Genomic DNA, 26,314 nt, shown 5'->3' on the forward strand with positions numbered 1-26,314 from the left:
CGCGGCCGCTAAGCGGGCCTGGCACACCGCAGCGAAGTGGCCCTTCTTCCCACAGGCCTTACAAAGGGCAGCGCGGGCCGGGCAGCGTTGGCGGGGGTGTTTTTGCTGGCCACGAAAGTAGCATCGGGGGCCCCCGGGGATCACTGGCTGGTGCGTAGCGCAGGCGTATTGGGTGGGTAGCGCCCCGCTGGGGCGGCTGCTTGTGGGGCCCATGAAGCGTAGGAGGAGTGGGCCGCGCGGTTGGGGGCGTAGGACTGGACATTGCGCAGGGCGACCGTCATGGAGAGCGCTAGTGTTTTAGTCTCTGCGAGGTCGCGCGTGGCCCCTTCTAGGAGCCGCTGCCTGATAATATCAGACCCAATCCCAGTCACAAAAGCGCCCCGGAAAAGAAGATCTGTGTGCTCCTTAGCTGCAACGTCCTGGCAGTCACAGTCCTGCACTAGTGGGATCAGGGCCCTCCAGAAGTCCTCGATTGACTCACCAGGTAGTTGAGTACGAGTTGCGAGCGTATGCCTGGCGAAGAGCGTGTTCGTCTTCTGTTCATAATTTTCTTTGAGTCGAGTCATGGCATCAGCGTAATTGGGCGCACCCTGGATCAGCGGGAAGACTTTGGAGCTGAGTCTGGAATACAATATCCCGATCTTCTGAGCCTCTGGAACAGGGTTCGGCGCCGCATTGATATACGCTTCAAAACAAGCTAGCCAGTGCTGGAAGTCCTTTCTGGCGTCGCTTGAGTGTGGATCCAGCTGTAGGGGATCTGGTTTAATACAGAGGTCCATCTTCTGAATCTGATACTAATATATTGAGGCACGATCAATTTGACAGGAGACGAAGTTGAATCCAAACTGAGGCTTTATTAGTATCAGATGTGTGGCCTCCCACAGCAGCTGGTGAAATGGCTGCGAGCTGGAGGCCACGCATATTTATACCCGCCTCCTGGGCGGAGCTAGCATGCAGGGGCCACAGGTGAACCTGTAGTGCAGGTTCTACCGTACAACCTCTCGTATCAGAACACAGTGGTTTACCACATGTTCCCAAGTCATTTTTCAGGAAGATGAACAGGATAATTTGGGGCTTTGTGTGGGCGGGGAAGATGGGCGAGGGAGGTGTTCCTGGAGAGTGGGCAAAGTGGGGGGGCTGCAGTTGCCGAATTTAATTAATTATTATTGGGCGGCGAACATTGCAATGGGCGGTAGAGGAGGGATCGATGTGGGGGCGTTTGGAGGAGGAGGCATCGTGTACAGGGTCGAGTTTGAGGGCACTGTTGTTGATGCTCCTTCTGTTCTCACCGGTCAGGTACTCTTGAGTCCAGTGGTGATTTCGGCATTGTGGGTGTGGAGCCAGTGAAGTCAGCATTTTGGGTTGGAGGGCATGTCGTTGCCGGCACTGATATGTGGCAACCATAGGTTTGTGCCGGAAGGGCTTGATGTGAGTTTCCAATGGTGGCAGCAGGTGGAGATCAGAGTACTTTAGGAACTTGTTCATAGGGGCAAGTTTGCAGGTCTGGAGGAGTTGGAAGAAATATATAAGTTGCCCAAGGGGAATGGATTTAGGTAACTGCAGGTGAGGGATTTCGTGAGGGGAAAGGTGCCGTCCTTCCCGGGGATGCCACCTCCGGTGTTGCAGGAAAAGTTGTCGGAGGGTGATAAGGGGAGCGGAGGGTATCGGATGTCTGGAGGGAATTGATGGAGAGGGGAAGGCACCCCAGTGGAGGAGATTAAGCGCAAATGGGAGGAGAATTTGGAAGGGGGGGTGCGGGCTGGGACATGGGATAGAGGCGTTGCAGAGGGTTAATGCGTCCTGGTTGTGTGCGAGGTTAAGCCTCATCCAGTTTAAGGTGATGCATTGGGGCCGCATGACAGTTGCAAGGATGGACCGGTTCTTTGCAGGGGTGGAGAATAGGTGTATGCAGGGGTGCCTGCGAATCACGTCCACATGTTTTGGACGTGTCCAAAGCTGAGGGGGTTCTGGCAGGGTGTGGGAGTGAATCCGAGTCCGGAGGTGGTGATATTCAGTGTGTCAGAAGATCCAAGAGTCCAAGTGGGGAGAGAGGCCGATGTATTGGCCCTTCTCTGCCTGTTAGCCCGGAGACGGATTTTGTTGTGTTGGCAGGATTCGGAGCTGCCGAAGGTGGGGAATGGGTGAGTGACCTGGCAGAATTCCTGCATTTGGAGAAGGTCATGTTCGCATTGTGGTGGTCGGAGGAGGGGTTTGCCTGGAGGTGGAACCCGTTCTTGGATTTCTTCAAGGTGGATTGAGGGGTCAGCAGGGAGGGGGCGAATTTGAGGAGGGTGGGGGGCTAGGGGGGTGGAGGTGAAGTGGGTAAAATTAGGAAGGCAGGGTGCGGTTGGGTGTTAGTTCGGGGGAGGTTGGGGATTTGTGGTTTCCACTAACTGCAAAGCACATATCAGGAGTGTGTTGGAATAGTCTCCACCTGTCTTGAGTGTAGCCCCAAGAACACTCAGGAAACTCAACACCATCAGGAACAATACAGTCCGCTTGATTGACACCCAAACATTCACTTCCTCCACCATAGGCTCGGAATAACAGCTGTGTCCAAAATGTGCTGCAGCAACTTGTCAAGGCTCCTTTAACAACACCTTCCAAACCCACAACCTCTACCACCTAGATGGACAAGGGCAGCAGATGCATTGGAACACCTGCAGGTTCAGCTCCAAGTGGTACAATCTGACTTGGAACTGTATTGCCATCCTTCACTGTTGCCAGGTCAAAAACCTGGAAGACTGTTCGTAACAGCACTGTGGGTACACCTACATCACATGGACTGCAAAGGTTCAAGGAGTCAGCTCACTACCATCTGCTCAAGAGCATTTAGGGATGGGCAACAAAATGCTAGCCTTGCCAGCAACACTTGCATCTCAGGAATGAATAATAATAATTGCTGTTTTTACATTTTTTAAAGAATAATAAACTATGGGCGGGATTCTCCATCGCCAGAATCGCGAAACGTGATTGGGTGGACAATCAGTTGTGACGCCAAAATTGTGGCGAGCGCGGGATCATGCCAGAAAGCCATGCTCCAGTGCCTCGACAGCGGTGCCAATGCATTCTATTCTACACGTACAGTCAACGCCGTTTGCATATCAGTCGTGGGCCTGATCCGGTATTCTCCGGGTCCTCCTCAATGTCCCACCTCCACCGGGAGGTGACATTTGGGGTGGGGGGTAAACAGAAATGGGCCAAGGAGTCTAGGTGACCTCTCATGGGACTGGGTCGTCCAGGCACAGACCGCCATTTTGCTGCGCAACCTGCACTGACTGCCCACCATGGCCCCTGGTTGTGCAATGTGCCACCGGCTGTATGGGCACCCCACCCCACCACCCCTCGCACACCAGCCCCCACCCCATCAACACCCCCCACACCAACCTGCCACCACCCGCCGGCGGTGCAGCAGCCGCAGTAGTCCCTCCAGGAGGGCGCCGGACGGGGGCCAAGGCACCTACTGCTGGCATGGACAGCGCCAGCCAATAATATCCCTGGCAGCACTGATGGGCGTCAGGACCACAGGCCTCCATGGTGCAGGGCACCAACAGGGTCTGGGGTGTGATGGGTAGGGTGCCAGGAGGCATGGCCGGGTGTGGGGATGGGGGAGGATTGGGAGGGGAAATGCGAGGACAGAGGCTGCAGTGCGGACCCGTGGCCACCATGTAGCCCGGTGGATCTGGTTGTACACGGGGGTATGCACCATGCTAACATGTCTGAATTTCACCCCCTGCAGGCAATGGACTTTGGAATTCAACCAGGAATGGTGGCCTTTATCCTAGTTGCTGCAGCCCTGGGGGATACACTGAGGCTGTATGAGCTGGAGTTGCTTGAGGGGGATCCTGCAGCGGCAGAGCTTGTCCCAGAGGATCAGGAGGAACGGTGAGGATGAGGTACAGACCGAGGAAGAGGAGGTGTAAAGGATGCGCTGTATGAGAACTTGTGTGTACTGGCAGCGCCTGTCTTTCGAGGACTTGCCGGGCCTCCAAGGTGACGGTCGCCCTGAACCTTTACGCCACAGGGTCCTTCCAGGAGCCTCGTGGGTACATGCCCGGAATCTTACAGACCTTGGTGCACAGGTGCATCTGCGCCTTCATGGAGGCCCTATATGCCCGGTCGCCACGATACATCAAATTCAATGTGGACTGAGCCAACCACGATGTCTGAGAAGTAGAGTTCATCATCATCGCCGAGATACCCCAGGTCAAGGGGGTGATCAACAGGATGCATGTCGCCCTACGAGCACCAATCCATGACAGGCTGGTCTTCACAAACTGAAAGGGGTTCCACTCGATGAACGTGCAGCTGGTGTGTGACCATAAGATGCACATTGTGCACATCTGCGCCCGATATTTGGGCAGTACGCAGGAAGCCTTCATCCTGGCACACTCGACAGTTCCTGACCACTTCAAGGCGCACCCATGGCTGAGGGGTTGGCTCCTGGGAGACGGGTTATCCACTGTGGCCGTGGCTGACGACGCCCATCCGGAGGTCACAGACCGATGTGGAGACCTGCTACAACGACGCCCAAGCAGCGATCAGGGACATGATCGAGCAATGCTTCAGCATCCTGAAGATGTGGTTCAGGAGCCTGGACCACTCTGGAGGGCCCTCCTGTGTAGCGCTATGAGGATCTCCTACATCGTGGTGGCCTGCTGCGCATTCCACAACATTGCGCAGCAAAGGGCGACATGCTGGAGGAGGGGGATGAATGCTAGTCCTAGTTCCATGAGGAGGATGCGGGAGCGGGCAAAGCTGGGCAGGACATGGGGCCCAGGGCCCTGGGTTGGCAATAAAGCGGGTCTGGTCCACAGGATGGAGGATGATGACGACCCATTCTAGGATGAGCTCTGGTGTTCCGCATTGTTTGACAACATCTGACTCCTGCCCACAGTAGCACTTTCCACCATCCACCTGGGTGATCCTTGCATGCAAGCTGGCCATTCCAATACAATTCCCCTCGAATCCTTGTGGTGGCGGAGGTGGGGACGGTAGTGGGGGGGGAGAGAGATGGAATGGGACACCGTAGCAGTGAGCGCTGGTTGAACTGGGGTCCCTGGGCCCATCCCACCCTCCGCCCCCTGCGGCCCGCTCTGCCCACCAGATGCGACAGGAGGGGTGGGGGTGGGGGGTTTGCGACAGGAGGGGGATTGGGGGTGGGGGGGGTGAGTCGAGACCTGTGCCGTTCTGGCACCTCCCATGCTGGAGTCACCAGCACGGGCCCCATCACCTCCTCTTCCCTCGGGGTGCCCAATGGCCCCCGGGATACTCCATGGGACGGGGTGTAAGTGGAGCTATCCCCTGAGGCTTTCCCCCACCTGCTGCTCCCAGTTCTTGAAGCCCACGGCCACCCCAACTAGGGTCTTGATGCTTGCTGCCATGTATCATAGGGGTGGATTGTGCCACATTATGCTGCGACTGTGCCACCATCTTCTGGGTCTGTGTCACATCAGCCAGTGACTGCGCCACCTACTGCTGGGTCTGTGCCACGTCGGCCAGCGCCCAGGCAATGTCGCTGACATCCTCCGCCGTGACCCGCTGTGACTGGGCAACGCTCTGGAGCGCCGCTACAATGTCCAGATGGTCCTGGTACATGGTTGCTTGTGATAGGGCTGACCTGTGCTGGGCCTTGTCCAGCGGCCGCACTCGTGCCCCAGGCCTTGGCCATCCTGACCCATGGCCAAAACCTTCGCCCCGAAGGCTTCCACCAAGGACACCACACACGTGGTGTTGGCCTGGGTGACACATGTTCAGCAACACCTCCTGCTCCTCGGGCGGTTCGACACCTCCAACTGCACCTGCAGCCTCTGGATTGTTGCCAACACCCCCTCATGCAGTCCCTGGCTCTGCGACTGCACCTCTACTATCGATGAGATCGCCCTTTCCAGAAGCCGCTGTTGGCACTGCAGCTAGCCCCTGGGATCGGACTGCCCTCCGACGTCCACCCCCTCGGGGGTTCCTACCTCCACCTGCTGTACTGTGACACTTGTGTGGTGTGCACCAGATAGTGCTCCAGGAGCCTCTTCAGTAAGGTGCCCATCCAAGGTGAGTGTTTCTGCGATGGTGGAGACAGTTGTGACAGAAAATCAGTGTCGTCCCTGCTCCGGGGTTACTCGGGCTGTGGGTCGAGGGCTCCCGTTGGTCTCCGTTTCCTCCTCCCGCTCCTTGCTGCCCTTCTCCTGGGGTTGTGGTTGGGGTCAGGGGCAGAGGACACCAGAAGTAACCGCCTCATTGGCAAGTGATCCTGCAAGACACAAGACAAGATGCATGATTGGATCCGCGGGTTGGAATGGTCATGGGGCAGGGGGAAGTGTGGAGGGGGCCGGAGGGCGGTGGAGGGGACAGTGTGAGGGTGGTGGTGATGGAGGAGGCAGTGGTGGGGGGTGGCGGGAGGGGTGGTTGTGGGAGACACACGTGCCATGAGGAACCGCAATTCAGTGTGATCTCACTTGCTCGCCCGATGCCAACCTCTGCCTCGATGACCACCCACTCCCCTGGCCCACCAATCTGGTCCAGTGCCCACTGCTCAGCTGTGGTGATGTGCTGCAGGTCTGGCAGTACCCCCACCCCCCCTAGTTTTCATACCCTCAAGCCGGTTTTGGGCCGATTTCTCCGGGGGTGGGGGGGTTGGCAGAGACGGAAAATGTGCAACATTAGACAGTGGAATGCATGTAACACAGGGTGTGGGTAGCTGGTGGCCTTAATGGCCAGGGCACCCAGCCATGGCGGCTGGCATGGGTGCTGGCAGGTTGGGGTTCAGTCCCCCCGGGTTGTGGGGGTGGGGGGTGAGGGGTGGAAGGGGTAGGATTACGGGTGTGTAGGTCAGGGTTTAGTGCTGGGGGCAGAGTTCTGCCTACTCACCTTGGCTGCCCTGAGGAGGTTGTGCAGTTTTTTACAACATTGTTGGCCTGTACTATCTGTGTTGCCCACAGTGCTCATGACCTCTCCCACCTGCGACCAGGCCCGGTGCACAGTGGCGGATGGCAACCTCCTCCCCACCCCGGTCTACAGGGTGGCCCGTCTCTCCTCCACTGTGTTGAATAGTTCTGCATCTGGAACTGTGGTGCCACTCTTGCTGCCATCTTGTTGGCTTGGGGGGGGGTTGTCCAGGGGGGCACTACCTGGCAGGTCGGGTCCGTGCAAGGCTGGCACCATGTTCTACGGCACAACTGCTGCAGATCGTCGCCGTGCGCATGCGCGACCACGCACCTGGCACTTAGCCTCAGAATCGGACAATTTGGCCCTTAGTTTCTAACACGGAGAATTCCACCATATGTATTTGTTGTAAATGTACTGTTTGGAATGAACATTGCTCATTTATCTGTTTAATGTTAAGTTCACTCATCTGGGGCTGGATTTTCCACAGCCCCGTGCCGAAATCGCGTTCGGCACGGGGCCGGAGAATCCAATTTTACTCCGGATTCGTGCCCGGCTCCGGTGTGGCGATTCTCCGGGACTCGAGAATCGGCGTGATCGCAGAGTACGCCACGCAGCTGGGGGCCCATTGACAGAGGCCAGCCCAGCAATCCTCCGCTCCCGACTAGCTGAGTTTCCGATGGCGTGGAACTAACATGGTCGGGATGCTGCCGTGGCGACTGCGGACTCAGTCCGTGGCCCCCTGGTGGGGGGGCAGGGGGATCGGACACCGGGATGGGCCTTATAGGTGGCGGGTTAATATCCATGCAGTCAGATCCTCAGGCACACTGGCGATCGGGGGATCTAGGTTTTCAGTCTGCCTCCGCGGTATGAGTACTCCATGGCGCTCAGCACGGCCGCTGGAGTGTGGGGGCCCCTATCCACAGCTAAACTGCGTGAATTGCTCTGGGTCCCTGCTATCCCCCTGCAGGGCATTGAATTGGCTGATCTTTTTTGCAGGAATCTCCAGAGTAAAATTCCAGTGTTTTCACGCCGGCGTGGGGACAGAGTCCTATTTTGGGAGAATGCTTTATAGCTTGAACCATGGCCCAGAATAGTACCTACCAAAAAAGGAAAGCTTGCATATATTATGTCAGATGTCTAATGCTGTCGTTTTCTGATACCAGCCACCCCTCCTCCACAGGAGAAGACCGCGCATAACCGCCGGGAGCGGGAGAAAACTGGAGGGGGACCGCCGGACCTGCGGCCCCTCACCAGGGTTGAGCAGAGGGCCCTGGACGTGGTCGGAGGCCCAGAAGAAAGGGAGGTCGCCGGGGAGGTGTTCGGCCACAGGCGAGGAAGTGAGACCATCACTGAGCTGCGGATCCCCATGTCAACGCCCACCCCCCCCTCAACACAAACTCCCACACCGCCCTCACCACCACACCACCCACATGCTCATCCCCACCCTCACTTCCACCCTCATCCCCAACACCCCCACTGGCCCCCTATCCCGCAGTCTAATCATGCATCTTGTCTTGTGTCTTGCAGGACCTGCTGGTGATGGGACGGATCCACCTGGTGCCCCAGCCAGTGCCACAGACGGAGCCCAGATTGCCAGCAATGATGAGGAGAACAGCACAGACGCAAGCCATGGACCTTGGGCCCAAGACACACCAGAGCTTGAGTCCGAGAATGACATGGGTTTCCCGTCATAGCTGTCTCCAACATCCTCCACTATCCCAGAGACACCCACCTCAGTTGGGCACTTTAGTGAAGAGGCTCCTGGGACACTATCTGGTGCGCACCAGACCACTGATCCAGCACACCAGGTGGAGGTAGGAACTCCAGAGAGGGCGGATGGTCAGAGGATGGGCCGACCCAAGGAAGTAGCTGCTGTAGAGATGGGTTTCGGGCTTCTGGAATGGACAGTCCCATCGATTGTGGAGATCCAGTCGCAGAGCCAGGGACTACATGAGGGATTGCCAGCGAGCATCCAGCACCGTCAGTGGAGAAGTCCAGCTGCATGCAGGAGAAGGAGGTGGTGCCAACCATGTTGCCACCCAGGCCAACATCACAGGGGTGGCATCCGTGATGGAGGCATTGGGGACGAGGTTTGCAGCTATTGATCAGCATGTCCAAGGCCTGGGGCCTGCCGTTCATCCTCCTCCTCTAGCACGTCGCCCATCTGCCGTGCGTTGTGTGGAGGATGCAGCAGGACGCTACGTTACGGGTGACCCTCTCAGCGTCTTACTGGAGTGCCCTTCCAGAGCGGTTTAGGTACCTGAACCACATCTTCAGGAGGACGAAGCATCGCTCGATCAAACTCCCTGTTTGCGGCATGGGCGTGATTGTAGCGAGTCTCTGCATCAGTTTGTGGCCTCTGGATAGGCGTCATCAGCCATGAGCACAGTGGATAACTCCTGTCGCCCAGGAGACAACCCTTCCTCTCCTCTTAGTCCCCTTCCAAGTGTTGGAACAACCTCCTGTTTGTTGGGAGGCCTCAGGCCCTAGGGCCCTGCAATGAAGCAAACAGTCCCAGCCCAAGGGCCCTGGAGATCAAGCAAGCAGCAAACAGTTCCGACCCCTCCTCCCCTCCTTCTGCTGCAGGCTGTGGAAATGCAGGGAGTCAGGCAGGCAGTGTGGAAATCCAGTATCAGGCTGGAGCTCTATCCAGGCCAGGCCATACCTTCACCTGTAGAGATTTCTTTCCCTTGGATCTCTATCCAGGCCAAACCTTTACCTGTAGAGATTTCTTTCCCCCTCTTACAGCTCCCTGTAACAGCTACTCAGCTTCAGATAAAACAGGCAGCAGAAAATCTCTCCTTTTGTCCATTTTCCAGGAACAACAGTTTGCAAAGTTCAAACAACCCAATTCAGGAGCTCACAGGACATACTTAGACGCGGGTTTTCCAGGATGGCGGCCAGTGAGGATCGAGCGGTTTGGGGACCTTTTTGTGGGGTGCAGCTTTTCGAGTTTAGAGGAATTGGAGGAGGTGTATGAGCTGCCCAGTTACGGTACTTACAGGTACGGGATTATGTGAGGAAGCAAGTGTCGTCCTTTCCCAAACTGCCGCCCCCAAGGCTGCAGGACAAGGTGGTATCGAAAGCAGGAGTGGGTGAGGGTAAGGTATCCGAGATATACACTTGAGTTAATGGACTGGGAGGGAGCCCCGATAGGAGAAGTTAAACGGAAGTGGGAGGAGGAGTGGGGGGTGGGGGGTCGCAATGGAGGCTGGACTGTGGGAGGAGGCTTTGAGAAGGGTGAATGCATCTTCCTCGTGTGCTCGGCTTAGCCTTATTCAATTCAAGGTAGTGCATAGGCGCATATGACGATAGCCAGGATGAGTAGGTTTTTTGAAGGGGTGGAGGATAGGTGTGGATGGTGCGCAGGGAGGCCCGCGAGCCATGTCCACATGTTTTGGGCATGCCCAAAGTTTGAGGGGGTTCTGGCAGGGGTTCACGGATGTAATGTCCGAAGTGCTAAAGGTGAAGGTGGTCCCAAGCTCAGAAGTGGTGATATTCGGAGTTTCTGAAGACCAGGGAGTCCAGGGGGCGAGAAAGGCTGACGTCTTAGCCTTTGTCTCCCTGATAGCCCAGAGACGGAGGGACTTGCGGCTCTCAAAGCCAGGTGTGTGTGTGTGTGTGTGTGTGAGCGACCTGACGAAGTTCCTTTGGCTGGAAAAATGTTCCGTTTGCCTCAAGAGGATCAGTGGATGGGTTTGCCCGAAGGTGGAAACCGTTTATCGACTTCTTCAAGGACAGTTTAAGTTGTCAGCAAAGGCGGGAGGGGGGGGGATAAAGGGGTTAAAATGGGGGAGGAAGGATGGGCGGAAGGGAACAACAGGGAGGGTGGGGTGTTTTTTTTTTGTTAGGAGTTTTCCTGTTTGATCTCTTTCTGGTTTTGGCTGTGTTCAATGTATATACAAAATGCCTTAATAAAAATATTTTAAAAACAAAATGAATGCAAATGCCGGTTTTACATGTGCTAACCTCGTTACCGTCACCAGTGAGGGACGGAGCATGGCTCCTGAATCAGCGTGGGCGTGGACCTAGATTTTGGTTGGACGTCCAATTCTCCACCCGATCATAGTTCACGTTTGCGATGTTACGGGGTGGAGCATTTCGCTCAATCAGTGCCCAGGTTCAGATGAATTCTGACTCCATTCTTAGGCTGAGGTAGACTTATTTGTGGGAAGATCTTGTAGCTATTTCCACCAAATAACTTACTATATGGATAAATTTTATGATTTGTTTCTGAATTATATATTCTTTGATTTCTTCATGTAATAATTGTTGGTTTTAGCTCTCAAATGAAGACAAACGGCAAATGAAAAGCATTTGGGGAATTCAGTAGTCAGTTGTGAGGCTTGCTGATTAGAGAATGGAAGCTTTGAGAAAGAAACTAACCAATGTGATTGCTAGATTCAAAATGCTTAATGATGTAGATTAGGAAAGGCCATGTGGACTTTGATAGCTAACAACAGGACAATGAAGTTGGAACATTGAACATTTTCCAATCATTGCAGTATTTGATATGATTCCATTTTTAATTTTGTCTCAGTACCAAACAATTTGTCTTGTCTTTTTAGTGCAACAATGTTTGAACTTTCATACAGTTCTTATTTGCTAAAATGTGTGCCTCAGTGTTCAGCTGTGAGTACTGTTCTGTTGACTAATATCCCGATCCCTCTGTGTTACCCCCTCCCTTCCTTCTTTCTCTCTGCTGCAGAGATGAAGATAGTAGGGTGTAAGTCCCCAATGCCTGTTTATTTGCAGTGTTTGCTGCTTGCTTTCTTCATAAAAATACATGGTGCTTCAGGGGCATTTGCACGCAGTAATGCTCATATCAAAGCTACTTGGTAAACCATCTTACTACCCTAAGGCTGGACTACATTGGCTGCATTATTTGTATTTCAAAAATGAGTATCACCTTACATGCTCTGAAACCACAGCTGCCTTGCACCATCGTGAATTCACTTCATGCTTAAGAAGATGCTATCCTTTATATGGGATGAACCGAACTGTTGATTTAATATTGAAGGATAGCTGTAGAATTTTCCAGTTCTCAGAAGCCATTGACTTAGACCATGCATCGCAAAAGTCAGTGCTGCAGGAGGGATGCACTCAATTCAGGAACTTGGACAGGCATCCACCTTCAAAAGTCATTACCATTGCTGCAAAAGCATTGAGTGCCACATTTCAATATACAGTTGCTTCCAAAATCCCCACAATGTAGCCTTTGGCTACCGGTATGTGGAACCTACCCTGTTTGTCGTGTGCGTTAATTTCACAGGCCCAATTATTTGCAACTCATGACCTAGGAGTTAAACCTCTAACAGCCATGATGTGTTATGTACTCTGGGATAATACAGGCTGCAACTGGATGCAGCATTTACCAAAAGATACTCCAGACCTTGAAGTTAGTTCAATCTGATTTATTGAACCAGTAGCAAAGTTAGCACAGTTCTCTATGAGTTTGACTCTCTGCTAACCTAAGTGTGGTTACTCTGTCTGACTGAACCAGACTAGCTCTTAGCCACATGCTGGAAGTGTGATACTGACACCCTGACTCACTCTGTAGATGTTCATCAGTGGAAAGAGGCGGAGTGTGAGTGCCTCGTGTCTTTCATAGTGAGATACCACCTCTGAGTGTCCTGTCTGCTCATTGGTTATGTCCTGTTCTCAGTGTTCATTAGCTGTCTGTCTGTATATCATTATCTGCATGTCTACATATCATGACATCTCCTTTTTTTAATGTTTTGTTGGCACATGGGAACGTACTTACATGTGGTGGCATATATTAACATATTTACAAGCGGTGGCATATGTGAACGTATTTACTTGAGAAGACAGCCGTCTAATGTGAGAAAACAACATAGCAAACAAAACAAATATTCATAAGTCCAGTCACTGGGGCTTGCGTTTGATCCTTGTCGACCGCCAGAGAGGTGGTGGTGGGGACGACTGCGCCTTGACAGGCGAGATGGAAGCCTGACTGGTGGCCTCGTAGTTCGAGGTATCAGGAGGTGGCAAAACAACGGACGGAAACGGAGAAGAAAGCGGTTGTGGGCAGGCAACTTTGTGCAGTGCCCGTCTGTTTTGTCGCACAACAGAACCATCAGCCGTATGTACAACATACGAGCGGGGCGTAGCCTGCCGAACAACGACAGCTGGAGCAGACCAGCCACCATCCGGTATCTTGATCCTGACAGTGTCTGCCGGGGATAACACGGGCAAATCGGTGGCATGAGCATCATAGCCCTGCTTTTGCTGGTTTTGAAGCTGCTGCACCTTCTGCAGCACCGGGAGGTGATCCAGGTTGGGCAAGTGTATGGCTGAAAGTGTCGTCCGCAGTCCCTGTTCATCAGGAGTTGAGCCGGCAACATTCCAGTGGACAGTGGGGATGCCCTGTACGCAGGCAGCGCGAGGTAGATGTCAGAAGCAGAATCCGCGGCCTTGCAGATGAGCTGTTTCACAATGTGCACCCCTTTTTCAACCTTTCCATTGGACTGCGGATAGTGTGGGCTGGAAGTGACATGTTTGAAATGGTATGACTTGGCAAACATAGACCACGCGTGGCTGTTGAAGCACGGGCCATTGTCACTCATGACAGTGAGTGGGATACCATGCCTGGAGAACGTCTTCTTACAGGCCTTGATGACAGTCCGAGATGTGAGGTCTGAGAGCTTCACAACTTCAGGATAATTGGAGAAGTAGTCAATGATCAACATGTAGTCACGACCATTCGCACGAAAGAGGTCGATGCCAACCTTGGACCACGGGGAGGTCTCGATTTCATGCTGCTGGAGCGTCACCTTGCTCTGCGCTGGCTGGAAGCGTTGACAGGTCGCACAGTTGAGGACAATGTTCGAGATGTCCTGGCTAATACCGGGCCAGTAGACAGCCTGCCTGGCTCAGCGTCTGCACTTCTCGACGCCCAGGTGCCCCTCATGGATTTGGCGGAGCACCAAGCTCTGGAGACTGAGTGGAATGACAATCGGTACAGCTTGAGGAGGATACCATCAATCACCCTTAGGTCGTCCTTTACATTGTAAAATTGAGGGCACTGCCCTTTCTGCAGCCATTAGCGAGGTGGTGCATGACACGCTGCAAGAGGGGGTCTTTGGCTGTCTCCTCACGGATACGAACCACCTTCTCATCAGACGCCGGGAGAAGAGCGAGCACACAGCTGCACCTGTGATTCAATCTGCCGGATGATTTCCAGCGGTTCACTAGGCAATGTGATGGAGCGGGACAATGCATCAGCGATGATGAGCTCTTTGCCAGGCGTGTACACTAAGTCAAAGTCATACCTTCTGAGTTTGAGGAGGATGCGCTGCAACCGAAGCGTCATGTCGTTCAGACCCTTGTGGATAATGTGGACCAGAGGCCTATGATCTGTCTCGATAGCGAATGTCGGCAGGCCATAGACATAGTCGTGAAACTTGAGAATGCCAATGAGAAGACCCAGGCATTCCTTCTCTATTTGCGCATACCTTGTTTCGGTGGGCGTCATGGCCCTCGATGCGTAGGCTACCGGTGCCCAGGATGAAGTGTCATCGCGTTGAAGCAGCACCGCACTGATGCCATCCTGGCTCGCATCTGTCGAGATCCTCATCTCCCTGTCTGGGTCGAAAAATGCCAAGACGGGTGCAGTGGTGAGCTTGGCTTTCAGTTCCAACCACTCTGCCTGATGTGCTGCCTTCCGCTCAGAGGCAGTGGACTTTTTCACCAGGTTTCATAGGGCTGTGGTGTGTGATTTGGGATGAACTTGCCCAGAAAATTGACCATGGCCAGGAAGCGCAACACTGCCTTCTTGTCTTCAGGGACCTTCATGGCTTTGATGGCCTTGACCTTGTCTGTGTCCAGGGGCACGCCCTGCTGAGAGATCTGTGGTCACCTAGGAACTTGAGTGTCGACATGCCAAAGCAACATTTGGACCTGTTCAGCTTCAGACCATTGGCATGGACACGGCGGAATACCTGCTGGTGACGGGAAACATGCTCTTCAGGGGTCGTGGACCATATGATGATGTTGTCCACGTACACACCAACCCCTTCAATGCCCTCCATCATCTGCTCCATGATGCGATGGAAGATCTCCGATGCCGAGACAATGTCAAACGGCATGCGATTACAGCAGTATCTGCCAAACAGTTGAAGGTGCAGAGCCTTCTGCTGGACTCATCCAGCTGGATTTGCCAAACTCCATGTGACGGATCTAACTTGGTGAAAAAACGTGCGTGTGCCATCTCACTGGTGAGTTCCTCCCGCTTCGGGATGGGGTAGTGTTCACGCATTATATTCTTATTGAGATCCTTGGGATCAATGCAGATGCGCAGGTCTCCCGAAGGCTTTCTGACACATTCCATCGAGCTGACCCAGTCAGTCGGTTCGGTTGCCTTGGAAATGATGCCCTATGCCTTCAGGCACTCTCTCAGCGGAGTCGGGATCCGGCATGGTGCGTGGACCACTGGCTTGGCATCAGGTCGTAGCAGAATCTTGTATCGATATGGCAGCGTGCCCATCCCGTCGAACACATCCGGATACTGAGCGAGGATGTCGTCAATGCCGGCCTGAAGATCCACATTGGAGGATGTCGTTGTGTAAACCCGCTGCACGAGGTTCAACTGCTTGCAGGCATGCGCGCCAAGTAGGGATGCCCTGTCTGGCTTGACAATTTCAAAACATAACCATGCATGGGTGCTCCGTTTGGAGATGAGTAGATGGCAGGATCCCAGTGCTGTGATGGCATTTCCATTGTAGTCCAGAAGCGTGCGGGTTGCTGGAAGGACCTTGGGGGGGATTCTTGTTGTGTTTGAAATCTGCCTGTGAGAGGAGGTTGGCAGAAGATCCTGTGTCCAGCTTAAACTGGATGGAGCAGTGGTTGACCTGCATCACCGCACGCCATTCGTCCGCAGAATCCCAGAGAGGATGGATTGAATTTGTGATGAGTTGGATGTGGCATATTCACATTTGGTAATGATGCCCACACAGTAAGCGGACTTCAGGCATTCTTCCTCTGGATCCATTGTGCTGCCAGGATCAGAATCCTGTAATCGTTGTTGCACACTCTGAACGCGCCGTCGTCGGAATTGGAAGCGCTGGCCCCTGACTGGTGTCGCAGACCTGCACAAGGCTGCATAGTGTCCAGGCTTCCTGCAGTTCAAACATCGCCTGCCTCTTGCAGGGTAGTGTTTCTTTAAGTGGGCATTGCCGCAGTTCGAGCACGTCATGACGTTGGCGTCATGATGCTCCGCAAGTCGTCGCACATGCGCAGTGTGGGTGCTTCGTTATCCCGTTGCATCACGCATGCGTGGGGCCCCGGGGAAAGCGCGTGAAATGGCTGCTTTCATCAATGCTGAGGCGCTGCATCCGGGAGATGGCCTGCTCACTCTCTGCCTCGTGGGAGGCAAGTTTCTCATTTTCAGCCGATTTGTACTGGGCATAGCGGTTTTTGGCGTGCCCATGCACTAGGCATGTTTCAATCGCGACTGGCAGGGTCTTATGCTTGATTTTCAGTAGCTGCTCTCTGAGGATCCGAGTGAACTCCAAAAACGATTTGGTCTCTGACCATGAAGTCAGCAATATCACCAAAGTTGCAGGACAGCGCTAGCAGGTGGAGGTTAGTTAAGAAGGAGTTGAAAGATTCATCTTTACCTTGTAGACGCTGTATGAATATGTAGTGCTCGAAGATTTCATTGGTGTCCACATCACAGTGACTGTCAAACCTGTCCTGGATGGTCTGAAACTTTGTCTTGTCCTGGCCTTCGGTGAAGTGAAAAGAGTTGAGGAGTTCGATGGCTTGATCACCCGCTGTTGACAGGAGAAGCGCAATCTTCCTTGCATCAGATGCACCCACGAGGTCTGAAGCTTCGATGTACAGCAAAAACTTTTGCTTGAATGTCCGGCAGTTGGCACTGAGATTGCCGGAGGTCCTGAGCTGGTGAGGAGCCTGAATCTTCTCCATGGTGCCGGGACACATTCGCTGGTCGTCACGGAACGGACTGAGGTAACGCACCTAGATTAAGCAGTCTCCTGGTAGCATGATGTGTTATGTACTCTGGGATAACACAGGCTGCAACTGGATGCAGCTTTAACCAAAAGATACTCCAGACCTTGAAGTTAGTTCAATCTGATTTATTGAACCAGTAGCACAGATCTCTATGAGTTCGCCTCTCTGCTAACCTAAGTGTGGTTACTCTGTCTGACTGAACCAGACTAGCTCTTAGCCATGTGCTGGAGCTGTGATACTGTACATACACCCTGACTCACTCTTCAGATTTTCATCAGTGGAAAGAGGCGGAGTGTGAGTGCCTCGTCGTGCCTTTTATAGTGAGATACCACCCCTGAGTGTCCTGCCTGCTCATTGGTCATGTCCTGTTCTCTGTGTTCATTAGCTGCCTGTCTATGCCTGTCTGCAGATCATTTTCTGCATGTCTGCATATCATGACAAGCCACATCACATCCAATGGTGGGGCAGTTTGTACAGCGCAAGGCAGCTGCACTGTAAAACCACAAGATACTGCCATGTATGAAGGCAACAGTAACTTCAGTTACAAGTAATGCTATTAAAGATTAAGGTTGCAATTATACGAGCGTTGTAAGGTAAAGACAAGAAAAATTGCATCTGTTACCATGTAGAGAAAATAACCAAATCTAATAAGGTTACAATGATTGGCCCTTCATTGCTGACAATTGCTCCCAATCAATATTTCTGTGCTATTCTATAAAGATCAATGCCCCTCAGTGTTTTGTGTCTTCCATCGCCCTAGAACAATAGTCCCAACCTGACCAATACTTCATTGCAGAACAATGTTCTCAGACAATGGACATTTTGATACTTTAAATGTGATTTCTAAATGCAAATTGTTCTCTCATCTTCATTGCTGAACAGAGATCTCACGCAATGTTAAGTGTTGTTCCTCACTGTAAACACCAGTGACTCACACTGTTACTGTGTTATTCCTCAGTGCAGCAGTAGTGACCCACACTGTTACTATGTTATTCCTCACTGCCCAGTGACTCACACTGTTACTGTTATTCCTCTCTGCAAACAGCAGTGACTCACACTTACTTTGTTATTTCTCACTGCAAACAAAACATTTTCACACCCTGGAACAGTGACCATATTACATTATTGGTTTACCCCTAAAGATTAAGATTAGCCCCACATACTGCCATTGTGCTACTCATTACCCAAGAAAAAGAGTCCATTCAGTATTATTGGGCTATTCTTTGTTGCGAAGAGTACTTCACACCATAAGCTCTTTGTTGTATAATAGTGATCCCACACACATTATTGTATTATTAATTCTAGAACAAATGCCTTTCATAATGTTACCGATTAAATCTGTACAACTAGAGCTTTAGCTTACATAGAACAAAACAAGTTGTGACATATTTTAATAAAACCCTACAAAATAATTCTCAGAACAGCCAAAGGAATACCAATTTTTCTGTGACTATTTTGAATGAATGGTTTGATATGTTCAGATGTAATTCTCACTTCTATTTTACCTCAAAAGAAAATAAGTAAATAATTGACAGCTCAAATGCTGCCAGCACTTGCTGCAAGCATTGTACTTTGTAGTATTATAAAATTATAGCATCCTTCAAGCATCACCATAATTATTTCATTTTTAATTTGTCAGCACTGTCTCATTTCCTGCACTGTTCACTGCAGCAATTAGGAAAGGTATATGAGTGGATTGGGCATCATGAAGAATTTGAGATATTTTATGCTAGGTACTAATGTTCAGATTTCTCCTTGCCTCATACATGAAGAGTAAATGTCATTGCTCATTTTACTGTCCCTGTGAGTTCATTTTGTTTCTAGCATATGAAGCCAAAAGTACATTGGATGCTCATTGAAATGACAAAACATAGTGTGCTGCTGAATTTAAAGATATTTCCCTTGCTTCATTGCACAAAACTATGCTGCACGTCAATTTGAACACACATTAGCAAAATTCTCTCTGACATCTAAATAGATGTAGAAAGGTTACCAAGCAATTCATGTCAATTAACTTTATCTACAGCAGCATCATTTGCATTTTAAATCAGCACATATAAATTTTCTTAAGACAGGTGGATGAGTGGGGAGATTAGGATGACCATGCATGCCATGTTTGTTGAACAGTATTCTATTGTGGACGAGTTCTTTTACAGTATATTCTACTGCTAAGCAGTGTAATTGTCGCACCTTGCTGCCATCTACTTTGGGTGAATAACATCTCCACAGCCTGGGTTCTGTAACTGTGCACTGTTGAGGCTTTCCTGATGTTTCAGTGAGTTTCAGACTACAAGGCTCCCAGCTTCAATCTGCAGTCTGCTCTGAGTTAGCTTACCTCACCCTGGTTGCGACACTTGACTGTAACATCCTCCAGGCTTGCGTGGAAAAAATTGTCCAAGGTTCCTTCACCGTCACACGGTGTCTCCCATTGAAAGTGTACATTTATCAATTTAGTGGATTGTTTATGTTACAGTTGCACAGCAAACACTGACCTGGTTTTGGAGTTGTAAAAGAGAATGCAGTGAGGCATGGAAATGTGTGTGTTTGATTTTAACCATATTACTAGAGGTATCCTCCTCCACATTATTTCCAATCCAAGTAGTGGACCCGGAGCAGAGGCTGGTCGAAATCTACAGGTCAGTGTCCCCCCCCCATAGACTCTTACCCATCCACCATTATCCTCTGCATTCTGCTGCCAAACCGGTTAACTCTCTATGCTTTTTAATGAGCATGGTGTACACATTGTTAGCCTATATAAACAAAATCAGATACTGGAGGCAGGGAACAAAATCATCTCATTCCACCTGGCTGATATTAAATTGCTGCCTCCCTTTGCTCTAATGCAGATGTAATTTTGTATCCTAGTCACTGTCTTGGAATGTCATACATTGGGATACCTCTGTGAAATAAACAAAGTGATCCCAGAGTACGGAGGCACCAGAACCAGAAGGGCACTTGGGCACCTCTAACCACTTTCACTGAGATCATTATCTTAATTTTCAATATGGGCAGATTGACCTCACATCCTTCACCTGGTCAGTTCACCTGTAAGATAAGGGAAAGACACAGGCTAGATTAGCAAAGTTACATTCAAAACTTCTACCAGTGTTAATGGGGAAAATTTTACAGGAAGGAAATTGGCTTCAATTGTGACATCTACAGGGGTATTAATTATAGTTACTGCAAGCTCCTGATTCTGTGTTCCTTTCATCCTGATGTTCACACAGTTTAAACATCATTCAGATATTTCCTCCATCTCACCACCTCTCAAATTTTGTACCCATTTATTGCCAAGAATTGAGATTCAGACCTTCCATCATGTAACCTCTCCATCCGGGCTGTTTCTGGCCTTGATTTGCCAGACTTAAATTGCAATGGAGCCAACTTTCTCTTGGGTGTGTGGTTTCAAGGCTCAACTCAGAGATCGTGTCCATTGGTTCCACCACTCAACAAAAAAACTTACCAGTGATATATGATACCAGAGACCAAGCCAGCTCAGAGGACCAAAAAAATGTGCATCACCATTTCCTTGTGTATTCAGGGGTTCCCAACTCCATATCAGAGAGAACTGCAGATGATGGGAAAACTACATGCCTGGCGTCATCAAAGTACCTCAGATAAGAAGTAGCTGAACTTTAAACATGATATGACTGTTAACAGAAGATGCTTTTGTTCATTTGGGTTATTATTATAAATGGAGTAGAAATAATTGTAGGTTCCAAAGAATCAAAAACTATCAAGAACCCAATGATATTTCTCCACGTAAACCTGTGTGGACAGTAAACACCAACACAGACTAATTGGGTTAAAGTCCCGTTTTTGTGCTGCATATTCAATGTAATTTGTTTAACTACCTGCAGATCATTAGCCAGTGCCAAAATGACATGCGGCCAACAAGCTAGCTTATTAACTTTTGATAAATCATTTGTATAGGCAGGCAAACTGCCAGTCGTCTAAATTGTTGACTTTAGAGTATATATACAGTGACTGACTACCTAACAAGACTCGAGGAAATTATTTGGGATTTTGAAATGTTGTGCACTGCTGGTTTGTATTTATGAAAGGTCTGCTTCCAGTGGAGAAATGTGGCAGTGCAGTTTGGGCAGTAACTGAAAGAGTTGCAGCTACAGTAATTCAGAAGTCACAATCAGAACTTTAGAGTAAGACTTCCCTGCTGCGCAGACCAGAAATGCAAAAACACAAAAAAAGTTCTGGACAATATTCAAGAACTGCTAACACCTGTCTCTTCATGGAGAAATTATATCTTAACATGGGTCTCCATGTTCCCGGGGACACTGGCTCACCATCTTACTTATATTACAGTGGAAGAGTTATAATACAAATTTTTTAAAATACTGAAATGGAGCAGCTTTGCTGTACTTGGGAGTTTTGAGACGGTCTCAGTTTTCAGAACAGTCTTTTCTAAACTTTGTGACTGTCAACCACCCCAATAATTTCACACACCATATGTGTTACACAAGATGAACTTGGCACTTTAGCAAATGAAATTTCAGCAACCTTGTCTCAATTTTAATCAAACGTGTAATGAAAAATGTTGGAAAAAAAGAGTCAGCAATGTAATATTGCATTGGTGGATCACCAACAATAATCATTTGATGCTCTCCTTTGTACACTGCTGGCAGAGAAACTTGTAAGACACTTTGCTGTGGTGATGTAACTGAAATAAACTAATAGTCTAAAAGAAAAATGCAGTTGCTGGAAATCTAAAATGAAAAACAAAGTGCTGGAGACGCAAAATAGTACAGTTAGTATCTGAAAAAATTTGAGGTGGGGTCATTCATTGGAATCCTTTATCAGAAAACATTTGTTGCAGACCTGGAATGACACGTCTCACTGTGCTTGAGTTCAGTCAGACACCGACACTGCACGGCAATTTATTTGAATTAATCTCACTGCTGTGGTTTGCCTGTACACTATCTGTATATTCACCCATCGATATTGCTGAGTAACTACTTCATCCTGACATTGTTCCTGTTAAATTTTATTAAATTGACATGTTTGGACATGTTATGTAAATGTCCTGCAGGTGATATCAGGAACGACTTGTATCTGACATTGGAACGAGGGGATTTTGAGAGAGGTGGAAAGAGTGTACAGAAGAATATTGAAATAACAGTTTACGTCCTTTATGCAGATGGAGAGACACTGAAGGTAAGAGATTTGTTAAAGTTGATGAGAAATTCTCTACATTGCTAAGTTAGAAAAAGCAGACACCAAAAGATCCTCAATCTGTACTGAGTTAGATAGACTCAGCCAGGGTAGCAGTGTGGAAAGATGCTCACATCAGCTTCTGCACCTCTGAGCTAGGAGAGAACACTGCCCAAGATTCCAACTGCAAGCCACTGTCATTGGTCCTTGGTGAAACATTTATTGTGTGGATATCAGGTGAAAACAGGACTGGTTGGGCAGACCGGTTCTCCATCCTGGGGGCTGCCTCCTGTTCCTCTGTGGCACGCTCCGCTGCTGCACTCTCTGCTGATGCAGCTTCCTTCTCCTCGAGCAGCTCCAGCTCGTACAGCTGCAGGGCATCCCCCAGGGCTGTGGCAACTAGCAGGTAAGGCCACAATTGTTGGTTGAATTCCAAGACCCATTGGCTGCAGAGTGTGAAAAGCCAACATGTTAGCATGGTGCAGACCCCTGTGTCCAACCAGGTCCAACGGCTACATGGTTGGCACTGTGGGCTCTGCCTCTTCATGCACCCCCAAATCCACACCCCTGGCCCCGTCGTTGCCGGGCACCATGGGGGCCTCTGGCCCTGGCGCCTGTCCCGTTGCTAGCGGTACACTCTGCGGCCCCACCCGGCATCCCCGTAGTGGGCTACAGTGGGCGTTGCCCTGGGTGGGCTGCCGGCGGGTGGCGGCCGGGTTGGGGGGGGACTATAGCGGAGGGTGCAGGGGTGGGGGCACCCATATGGTCGGTGTCACTCTGCAGAACCAGGGGCTAAGGTGGATGGTCAATGGGGTGCACAGCAAAGATGGCTGCCTTGCAGGCCGTGGCAATGGCGGTCCGTGACTGGACACCGTCCCAGTCCCGTGGGGGGTCAACCCGACCACTCGGCCTGTCCACCTGTCACACCACCCAGACTTTCTTTTGTTCTTTTTATTTAAATTTGAGACGTTGAAGAATCAAGGATAGACGAGCAGAAGTTTACAAAGGATCTGAGGACTGTTCAGGCAATCATTGGAATAGTTGAATCTGAAGATGACAACACTGTGATGAAAATTTCAGCCGTAGATTAGCTGAGGTGGACAATGTTACAGAAGTGGAAATGTTTTTTTTATGAATAGGATATGGAATTGAAACCTCATTTCAAGTTTCCACAGAGGACTAACATTGTAAGCCATCTGGTTCAGCATGAGACAGTGACCAGAGAGGGTGATGAAGTTGATGGTAATGGGTGGGAAGATTGTGGAAGCACCAAAAATGGTGTTCAACTGGAGGAACTTGCAACTCACCCATGACTGGATGTTGAAAAGACAGTCAGAGTTGGCTCCTTGGTGATGAAAGCTATCTGCAAAAGACATGGGGCGGGATTCTCTGTCCCACCACACCCGTTTCCTGGCGCAGCGCGCCCCACTGGCAGCGGGATCCTCCGTTCCGGCAGCCGGCCATTGGGGCTTCCCACTGTGGGCACCCCCACGCCATCAGGAAACCCCCGGGCGTGAGTACACTGCCAGCGAAACGGAGGATCCCGCCAATGGAGAATCCCGCCCATGGTTAATAATGCCCGTTCAGCAGTCAGAGTGCTTCAGAAGAGAGGTGCAATGCGGTTCTGCAACATGCTCTGTAATTGAGCAGACCACTGGCATGTTGAAGATGCATTTCAAATCTCTGGACTGATCAAGCAGCACTCTCCCCAGAGGTGTCCCACATCTTCGTAGTTTGCTGGGCCCTACACAACCTGGTGCTGCAAAAGGGGGATGAGTTGCCACACATGGGAGATGGAAGAGCTACACATCTCCTCTGATGAGGACGCCGAAAATGATGACATCGAAGAACATGAATATGCCCCACAGGAAAAGGTCATTGCATGGGCCAGATGCGGCAGATATGCTCACTAAGATCCTTATAGTGACAGCATTTCAGGGCGATGAAGACTAGTCTTATGAGTCCATTTCATCTGTTTCTTTGATGAAGGGTAAACTTTAAGACCTTCTTTGTTATCTTTAACATCTCCATGAAGGACTTCAATCTCAGTCGTAATCCTGCATAACGATGGCCTCATCCTTGAAATGCCAGGCAGCCTATAGAGCATGTGGCCATTCAGAACTCTGCCAGCGCTCAATCTGAAACAAGTAAACATGGTGCAGTCCTATCAAACATCGTGCCAACATTTCACTGCCAATGGCATCCTTCAAGAGGCTGGAACAGCACTGCAAACTAGAGGTGAACTGCTGCTGGGGAGCGCTGGAGCACCGCTCTGGCTCCCCTTGGCTAATCCTGTAATTCACCACCCCGGATGATTCATAGGGACCATAACGAATCCTTACCAATGCTACCTGTGTCATTTAGATGCTCATCCTTAATTCAAAGAGCTCTTGGGTCAGTTCAGCCTGTCCAAATTGAGCTTCTGTTTCTTCATGATACAAAACATTGCGAGGGAAGTTGTTATGGGCCAGGGTTTAGAGAACCCCAAAGTGTATCATGGAGTTCACCTGACCCACAACTTTTAATAGATTGTGGTTATGGGGAGCACACGGGCCTACTTTGCAAGGTGTGCTGCAATAGAGATCTACAGTACTTTTAAATTAAAACAACGTATATTTATGAAACAAGTTAACACTTTATAAATCAACAGTGAACATCTTAACAACTATCAACACCAATAAATCCCCCAAATAATACAGTACTCTATAAGTAACTCTTAATCTTTCCTTGCAACATCCATAAGACAAAAAATAACCCTTTTTACAGAAAGACATCAGGTTTAACTTCTCTACTGAGAACAGTTACCACTTTGAAATCACCAAAAGAACATTCTTTAGCTTGCAGAGATTCATACACATCTTGCTGTGACTGCAGCTTCTCCAAATCTAAAACAAAACTAAACACACCCTGTAGCAGACAGCCCAAAGCGAAAGTAAAAGCAGACAGACAGCCCAGCTCCACCCACACTCTGACATCACTGATAAACCCCCATTTCTTAAAGGTACTCTCACATGACAAAGTGAAATCACTCAAAAAGATGCATCAATATAGACTTCCAGAGATCAGTTATGATTTTAAAAACATTTACAATATATTTTATTCCAAGCATGATCAAATTCTTACATACAAAGACATGACTATATCATACAAACAGTTTGTCATTTTTATTTTAACATAGTAACAGCAACAACCCTAAATTCCCTATTTCCCCTGTCAAGGGAGTGTCCCTTTAAGAAATGTTTCTGTCTTATCACATGGCTTCAGTGATGTAATTGTGTAGGTGGAGCTGGGCTGTGGCTCTGGGTTTTTACTTTCGCTTTTGAGTTGGGAGCTGGCTGTGGGAGTTTGAACTGGTTTGGTTCTGCGCAGGTTGAAAGAAGTTTTTTTTCCCCTCTATCTGCATTTTAAAAGCTGTTTTCAGACTGTTTGATAACATAGAACATACAGTACAGAAGGAGGCCATTCGGCACATCGAGTCTGCACTGACCCACTTAAGCCCTTACTTCCACTCTACCTCCGTAACCCAATAACCCCTCCTAACCTTTTTGGTCACTAAGGGCAATTTATCATGGCCAATCCACCTAACCTGCACGTCTTTGGACTGTGAGAGGAAACCCGAGCACCCGGAGGAAACCCACGCAGACACAAGGAGAACGCGCAGACTCCGCACAGACAGTGACCCAGCGGGGAATCGAACTTCAATTCCCCGCTGGGTCACTGTCTGTGCGGAGTTTGCACGTTCTCCCCATGTCTGCTTGAAAATAAATAATTGTTTTCTGGAAGAAATTCAAACTTGCTGTTTTGGAAAGTACACAAGAGCATCCAAACTAGGTCTTGAGTGCTGTGTGCTGGGCCACACGTTTGAAAAGGGTTTTCTGGTTTATGGGATCTTGTTATTAAATTAGAACAACTTAAGGGGGAAATGTATTCAGGGTTATACATAGAGTACTGTAGCTGTGTGGGGTATTTATGTTTGTGGTTTATAAAAATGCTTATTGTGTGTGTTTATAAAATGTTAACTAAATTTGTAGAATAAACTTTGTTTTTGATTAAAAGTGCTTAAGGCCTCTGTTGAATAACATCTGAAAGGTAGACCCTTATGCTTATCGTAACCAAAATAAATAAACAGTTGTAGGTCAGTGAACTCCATGATATACTTTGGAGTTTGCTAAACCTTGGCCCATAACACCCCCTCAGCCAGACTATCCTCCATCCTTTACCCCTCCCCTCCTAACCCTCCCACCCCATCCCCCTAACTGCTGGCCACAAA

General features: G+C 49.9%; 1 protein-coding gene across 8 annotated transcripts in view; it reads left to right on the forward strand.

Annotated features, from left to right (window-relative positions):
- The window catches only part of dock3 (dedicator of cytokinesis 3), a 1,587,592-nt gene that overhangs the window by 861,348 nt on the left and 699,930 nt on the right, over positions 1-26,314 (forward strand). For all 8 annotated transcript variants that reach the window (XM_072472048.1, XM_072472049.1, XM_072472047.1 and 5 more), the window contains one exon: positions 21,923-22,047. In XM_072472048.1, the coding sequence (XP_072328149.1) occupies positions 21,923-22,047 (125 nt within the window). The remainder of the gene's footprint in view (positions 1-21,922; positions 22,048-26,314) is intronic.

Source organism: Scyliorhinus torazame, chromosome 13 (genome assembly GCF_047496885.1).
Source record: "Scyliorhinus torazame isolate Kashiwa2021f chromosome 13, sScyTor2.1, whole genome shotgun sequence".
NCBI lineage: Eukaryota > Metazoa > Chordata > Chondrichthyes > Carcharhiniformes > Scyliorhinidae > Scyliorhinus > Scyliorhinus torazame.